The sequence below is a fragment of the Nicotiana attenuata genome, unplaced genomic scaffold (genome assembly GCF_001879085.1).
Source record: "Nicotiana attenuata strain UT unplaced genomic scaffold, NIATTr2, whole genome shotgun sequence".
Lineage (NCBI taxonomy): Eukaryota > Viridiplantae > Streptophyta > Magnoliopsida > Solanales > Solanaceae > Nicotiana > Nicotiana attenuata.
In genome coordinates this window covers 114,774-122,930 of record NW_017672329.1, presented here as the reverse complement: position 1 = coordinate 122,930, position 8,157 = coordinate 114,774, and the positions used below count along the sequence as shown (strand labels likewise).

The following is an 8,157-nucleotide window of genomic DNA, read 5'->3' as shown; positions in this document are numbered from 1 at the left end:
TTTTGCAGGAAATTTTGACACTGCCACCACCATCCATGCAGAACTAAAGGCCCTATTTCATGGTCTGGAATTGGCAATACGCACAATTTGGTTCCGCTAGAAATAAACGTCGGTGCATCAGAGGTACTTACCCTGTTGAAAAATGACAACATAGTTCATGCTAATATACTAGCTGACTGCAAGTACCCCTTAGGCCAACTGCATAGTGTTACCATTGCACATACTTACAGAGAGGGGAATGAGGTGGCCGATGGTTTGGCTAAGACGGGATACACCATGGAAGCTGCTGCAAAACCTATTGTTTTTGAGGAGCCACCGAATTTTGTCAACACCTTTTTGCAAATGGATCAGGCAAGAGCGTTTCGTTAAAGGAAGACGACATGCAGACCAACGGACCAAGCTGTGGACATGGATCAAAACACTTTTTGGACATTTGAGGTTGATCAAGAAACCACAACCTCCAATGGAGTCAGTGTGGTAGAAAACACCATTAGGATAACTAGTACTGATCCTTGTAATAGACAACTATCAAACAACTATAATGGCGATGCACAGGCATCACCCTCTCTGTAGTAATTTTAGTTATGTTTAATGCAATATTATCTTTCTCACCAAAAGAAAATATCATTTGTACATTTTGCGATTTCGACATATTTATCGATATAATGCCATTGCTTTTGCATATGATTATCAAATGAACTTATGCCCCTTGAATATTCTCGTGTGATTAGGTTCAAACTTTTTACTAACAATCTCCATAGTCATAGCTAAAATATAAAACTTAGGTGAGTAGTTAGATGAATTTAAATTTGAAAATCTAATCTTTTTAGATTTCGATACAAAAATCTTTAACATATCTTCAACATATTAATATTAAAAAAAGATTAGTTTATAAATTTGATGAGGTCCTTCAAATCACGCAAGCGCGGACAAATTCACCAGTTTAAAATAAATTAAAGAAAAGGCATGAAATAGAATTAGTCGCATATTCAAAATAAATTAAATAAGGTATTTTTCCTTTATTAATCATACTTTATAGGGCAGGTAAAATAAATGATATTCGACAATCTACATCATACCCTCATATTGTTCCCTTCTTAATTACTTTCACCCTACAGGTTATTGGGAAAGTTGACATTTGATTTGTAAATTGATCTTGGTTGCCAACCGTCTGGAATGACATTCAGAGCGGTGACACTCTGCTTTGTTTCTGAAGTAAAGGGAGGTTTCTGTGTATCTGGTTGTGTTCCAACATTCCAAGTTGCCCCAGTCATTCGCTGCATTAGTACCCAACTCAAATTGCTTGTTTGGATTTTAACTAATGAAAGGTCACCATCTCCATCTACAACTTCAGATGTATCTGCGTAGAAATTAGGATTGAAGCCTTTGTCCACCTTAAATAAGATATTTGTGTTGTAGTTACATGCTACCCTGTAAGGTTCAGTAAAAACAAAAGAAATTAATGCATTATCGGTGTTCTTCGGAAGGAAAATAAGAAGAAAAAATTAATTTATTGCATCCTATATAAAATCTTCGTATAAGATGGAACAAAGGAAGTAAATTTTAGTTTTTGTAGAACAACTCACCTTTGGTGAAAAATCAAAATTCTTCCTGCATTATATATTTGTGAAGCTTCACCAAACTTTGCCAATTTTCTAAAGGCAATTCCACTTATATCGAAGTGAACTGGATCATTATTGCATGCTCTAGGGCACTCATTTGTAAGGGTTACTGTCATTGGATTGCCTGAACAATGCGGATTTTGATCTTGGGTGCACAACACGTGAAAAACAATACCGACAATATAGATATGCCATGCATTTGTGCGTAAAACTAAAATATTCTTGCACATTCTCTCTTTTGTCTTAGAGTTTAATTTCCCTGTCATCTCATGCAAAATAAGATACCTTTATTCTACAAATTATAGATTCATAAGATCAATAGCGAAATCAGAAATTCTGTCAAAAAAATTCAAAAAGATCTAAAAATGTTACATTTGGAATTTGTATCTATATTTTCTCTAATAAGGAGATTTAAAAATTTGTATATTTCAAATGTATTTTTATTCAATTTACGTTATACACACACACACACACACACACCTGGTAACATGCTCCACATCCAGAGCTTTGCTTAAAAAAAGCTTGATTTCCCGCCGTGATCATTGCATTATAGGTAGCGCTTGCTACGTCATTTTCGAGCCCACATGCTCCACTACAACAGAAAAGTAAGAACAATATATGATTTTTATCATTAGGCCTAGAATCATTAATAAAGTATGTAAAAATCAAGACTATATTGATCAAGCCATTTTGGTGAATATTTGTCTACAAAATTTTATTCGTATATTTTTCTTTTATTATGTAGGGGAATGGAAGAGGAAATTGATAAGGAGATTACAAGATGCAAATCAAACCTCACCAAAAAGTTAAAATTCAGATAGCCAATAATTGAACTAACTATGATTTACCTTCAAAATTTTATTTGAAATTTAAAACAGGTTTAGTTTAATTTTAATCAAGTAGGCCAAATAAGTCTTATGAAAAAAGAGAGTAGAAATAAACAACATTTCAAGATATTACCACTCCCAGGACTAGTAGGATTTTCATAAAAGGTTGCAACTGTTTGTGAATAACCGCTTGGTTGGCAAGAGGAAAATCTGATCAAATACGAGCAAAAAGCTACAAAAATCAAAAGGAAAAGACACTAAGGAAAATTTGCAGCCATGACCTAGTAATTATCCGTGAGTAGTGATGCTATAGTATTTTTGCTAATTGCTTATGCAGTGTCAATTAGTGGGATCCCAGACCCCACTTAATGGGACTTTACTGGGTCGTTGTTGTTGTTGCTTATGCAGTGTCACGTTAGTTGGTACTATTTATAGTAAAAACTGAGTATTAGTTAGTTGAGAATATAAATTAAGAATAATGAATCATTTTGCCAAAGTTGAGGATATGAATTATGAACAATGAACCATTTTGCCAATTTCAGGTAAGAACTTTATTTCCCCACTATTTAGTTTGCAGATTTATAATGCAGGATTATAAAGCATGGCGTTTAAGGTTACTACATAATCATGATTCTCATCATCTCTTTCATTCTCATATTTCTCTTTGTCATATGCCAGCTATACACTATATGATTTAAGATCTCTGTAACATAGAACAAGAGGCATGTAGTAAACATATCGAAATGCATAACAACTAACCATAAGTTGAGAAGAGCAGAAGAAAAAGATATTGATTAATAAATACTTGAATTTGTTATAAATAGAATTCTATTTAAGGTGAATGTCTATATTTAGAGAGATTCTAGGGTTTATTACTTGGTGGCTAAGTCACCCTCTCCCTATAAATAGAGGTTTCTATTCCATTGTATTTCATCCCAAATCAATAAGAATTCTCTCCCTCTACTTTTCTCTGCAATACTCTTCTTCTTCTTTTATTATTTTATAACACGTTATCAGCACGAGACTCTAACCAATTGAGTAGAAGCTTTAGGATTGAGCATAATGATTGTCAATTATTCCATGAACTTCCTTCATGATTAAATTCTGGATTTAAGGTAAGTATTTTACCGTATTTTTCTCTTTTATTCTATACTTTGACTTTAAATACAAGCAAAGACAATAAAGTTTGATTATAACTCTAATGGAGTTTGTAAGAAATTATAACCACCTGAAGTGGTAAAATTTCTATGCCTCTCCATGATCAAATTCATGTATGATTGTGGGCAAAGAATTGAAAACCCGTCCCATTGAATTTGCTCCATTCTCATTCCCTTAAGAGAATGTGATAGCAGTATGTGATAAGTCTGAAAGAAGACAAAATTATTACTATGAATGTATCAATGGATATGGACGTGGCAATAGACGAAATTATAACGTCATCATTTGTGATAATGAGAACAATAAGGATTCTCAAAATAATCTTTCACTCTGTGAAAAATATTTGTCATCGATTTGACATGAGATTTTGTAAAGCACATATAGATGATTATGGTCCATTCATGATGTGAAGACAACATCTGATTTATGAATACATATTCATTATTCAAAGAATATGAACGTGCTAGTGGTAGTGAATATACCGCACTCACCTCTAAAAGGAGGTTTGAGATGATATAAGAAAATAAAGTCATTATTATGGCATGAATGGTCATTGGTCACGTACCTATTGTACGCCAAAATATTTTGGCATTGTGATTGTTAAAAGACAACGGTAATGCAAGAAATAGATCTTGCATATAATTTTGACCACAACGATAATGGTATAACTTTCTCTTTAAAAGAGATATTCACCATATGGATGTTGATGAATATGTGGCAGTACCAAATTAATTGAGAGCTCCGGAAGAGACAATTATTACTATTTTGGAGAAACACAATTGATTACCAATAAGGTATTGTATTGTAGTAAGTCTCAAAGAAACTTATTCAGTTTTCAAAGTATACGCGAAAGCGATTGATTATATTGAGACTATAAATAAAGGAAAGATTTAATATCTTCTATTACTACAACTTGTAGCGGGGTAATATGTATGTGAAGAGCTACCCGCTTTGTTCTCCAGTTTGTACTACACAAATAAAACCATACCACAATAAAGTGGATGTTTATTGATATAAAAACTCATATCATAATAAACTCGGAGTTTATTGATAATTACACACGTCATGGTGTAAACCTAAATTTTATCAATATTGATAATTTATTCGGTTGACACAATTGGTTTAGCCATATTAATTTTAGTATGATGTGCAAAAATAAAAGAGAATTCACATGGGTAAATATTAAAGAACTAGAAAGTTCTTTACGAATTCTCTTACATTGCTTGTTCTCATTAATTAATAGACCAATTAAAATTGGGATTGAATCCCATGAATGCTGGAAATATCAAAGGTAAATATGGGCCCATTCACCTGCCATGTATACCACATAAGATGCATCTATGAGATGGTTACATGTGCGATTATTAATAACCCGCAACATGGTGTTTTGCGAGGTAACTTGCTCAATAATTTAATTTCAAGCATAATTTCCATATTTTCCATTCAAGACAGTTTATCTTGATATGTTGGCTTACATCACAGTTGGTTTAGCAAAATGATTTATTAAGTGCCTCTACTTAATAGCTAAACAATTGCTTATGAGAACAAAGTTATCTATATCAGTTTGATATACGTTATATACGAAAGTATATTATTTTCTCCCCTCACAAGTGGTTCAGGGTCAGGAACCAAATAATTCCATCTCATTATTATTGATGTGCGATGTATATTTTGATTAACACCATAACGCACAAAGATGGGTTCTCAAAGTTGAGGAAACAAGTTAGTTTTTCTAACATGAGGGGGAGACAAGATACAACAGTTGAGAAAAAGTTACGTGGAATGAATTATCATTTATACATCTCGATCCTCGAATAAGATAATATGAACTTGAAGTTTATAAAAGGATAATTCATTTGCAATATATTGTAAAGCATGCCAGACGCATTTGTTGACCCAAAGAAAGTAACTATATTCTCATTGCAAATGCTCCTATTAGAATAAGTCCTAGAAGGACAAAGTCTATAGTATGCTTAAAGCATTTAGACAAATCGGTTTCAAATAAACTTCTTGATAAAGAAGATGAGCAAATTATCTAAATGATCATAACAAAAGGAGGCAAGTGATCTAGAAGATCACATGACATAACACTTCATTAAATCTCAAGAGAGATTCAGATACCTGAAAATATGACTGAAGAGATCTCTATGTTATGTCTTTATGAAAAAATACTAAAACTGATATAAAATGTTTGTCGACGACATCTATGATAGCGTTAAATATATATATATATATATATATATATATATATGAGGATCTTAAGTCTGAAGAAACAATTCAAATAGAATTGGTTTCATATGAAAGCCATGTAGTTTTGAACATGTAGTTCAAACACTTGAAAGTATAAGTCAATGGTATGTGCAATCAGTTTGCGATATCTTATATGTCTAGCATGACAAGAAAACTTGATATGCATCTAAAGTCTATTATATGACTTATATAACTTAACAATTCCTAAAGGATTTAAATTGCTTAAAGCATATAGAATTCATGGTCATGAAGTACTACATCCTCAATGCAATTTGTCCACAAATGTATCTTGCTATAACTATATGCATGATAATATGATAGCAAGAGTTTTCACGTCTATGTGAAGATATTGAACTGACTATTCCAACAAGATCATATGAAGACAATACATCTATTAAGAATGATGATTTCAAGGTGAAACAAATTCGTTCACGAAATCTTTTGAAGATGGTGCACAAGATTGGAATGTAAATGCTTAAGGATGTGAATTGAAGCTCTCATCAGGGGGAGTTAATACGCGTTGTACTCTTTTTTCCTTACAAGGTTTTGTCCCACTGGTTTTCCTTGCAAGGTTTTTAACGAGGCAACCAAAAGGCGTATTATTAGATATGTGTACTCTTTTTCCTTCTCTAGAATTTTTTTTCCCACTGGGTTTTATTTTAGTCAAGGTTTTAACGAGGCACATTATCTGTTGAATAGACATTCAAGGGGGAGTGTTATAAATAGAATTCTATTTAAGGTGAATGTCTATATTTAGAGAGATTCTAGGGTTTATTACTTGGTGGCTAAGTCACCCTCTCCCTATAAATAGAGGATTCTATTCCATTGTAATTCATCCCAAATCAATAAGAATTCTCTCCCTCTACTTTTCTCTGCAATACTCTTCTTCTTCTTTTATTATTTTATAACAGAATTAATTTTCTTAAATGATTAAGCTTTTTTCATAAGAAATTTCTGAATGCTAAACCTCCTTCTTTTCTTTTATAACGAGCATTGCTACCTTAATATAACAAATGTGTTTATAAGTTATTGAGCATGTATCTTGATAGGATTCCTGCATGAAAATGATACACTCCAAATTAGTACAGAACACCTACAATATGAAACATTGTTCAATGCAATTTTGGATAATCATACACACGTCCATAAATTATTTGAAGCTCAAACTGATCTGATCTCAATTGTAACTTTAAAATCATGCATACGCTTGCTTCCACATATACATGACTATCCAGTAAGATATTAGAATTTTTCTCGCAATTTTCTAACTAATTGATATGTTAAATTTAATCAAAATGAGCATTTAGAGGGTAACACTGTCACGAGCCAAGTTCTTCCTCCGTGAACTGTTGTGAGGGCACCTAGTCTCTACGACTAGGTAAGCCTAACAAATTGCGGAAAAAGGAAATAAAATGCGAAACTGGCAAGTTACGATTTAAAGCATAATAAAAGAGTTTGAAATGCCGCTCGGCATATACAATACACACTCTCAAAACTAAAACAAAACTCCAAAAACCCAGAATCTCATGAAGTCACAAGCTATAGAAACTACACAGTGTTCTAACTCTAGAATGTCTAATCAAAAGTAAATACAGGAAGTCTAAAGCTAAGGGAAGAATAGAGAGGGACTTCTGGATCTGCGGACGCGGCAGATATACCTCGAAGTCTCTGATATCGCCCGCCTCACTGATAGAACGGCTGAGCAGAAGAACCTGGATCTGCACACGAAAAACATGTGCAGGAAAGGGCATGAGTACACCATAGCGGTACCCAGTAAATGCTAAGCCTAACCTCGGTCGAGTAGTGACGAGGAAGGTCAGGGCACTACTGGTTATATAAAAAAACAAGGAAAACAGTATGAAATGCGACAGTATAACTAAAATACTGATGTCGACAAAGAATAGAATCACAAAAGGAAAATAACTCAGTACACAGAGATAGCAACAGGGGATCTCCCGGGATACCGTCCCGTAGTCCCAACCGTAAATGTGCAGAGGATCTCCCGAGATATCATCTCGTAGTCCAAATCATAAATATGCAGGAGAAACTCCAGAAATACCAATCCGTATCCCCAAAGTAAATATCCAATACAGGAGAATCTCCCGGGCTGTCGTCCCGTAGTCCCAAATATAACTGAGCAGGGGGATCTCCCGAAATACCGATCCGTAGTCCAAAAATAAATATGCAGGGGGATCTCCTGGGATATCGTCCCATAGTCCCAAAGTAAACACACAACAGTCTCAAGAAAAGAATCAACAGTCCTACTCAAGTTCGTAGTACGAAAACAGAGATTTTTATTC

The 8,157-nt window shown here is 33.7% G+C and overlaps 1 protein-coding gene across 1 annotated transcript; it reads right to left on the bottom strand.

The window, feature by feature from the left end:
* Positions 1-1,112: 1,112 nt before the first annotated feature.
* LOC109212769 (expansin-B4-like) lies at positions 1,113-1,738 on the bottom strand. The gene is made up of 2 exons (XM_019376447.1): positions 1,587-1,738; positions 1,113-1,431 (listed from the first exon to the last, which is right to left on the bottom strand). Exons 1-2 carry the CDS (start codon positions 1,736-1,738, stop codon positions 1,113-1,115), a joined length of 471 nt encoding a protein of 156 aa, XP_019231992.1.
* Positions 1,739-8,157: the final 6,419 nt, after the last annotated feature.

Bases quoted from the DNA above. Each gene is read 5' to 3' on its own strand.
- LOC109212769 (XM_019376447.1), bottom strand. From the start codon at position 1,738: ATGACAGTAACCCTTACAAATGAGTGCCCTAGAGCATGCAATAATGAT. The intron at 1,432-1,586 runs GTGAGTTGTTCT...TGAACCTTACAG, and splicing joins ATTTTGATTTTTCACCAAAG to GGTAGCATGTAACTACAACA.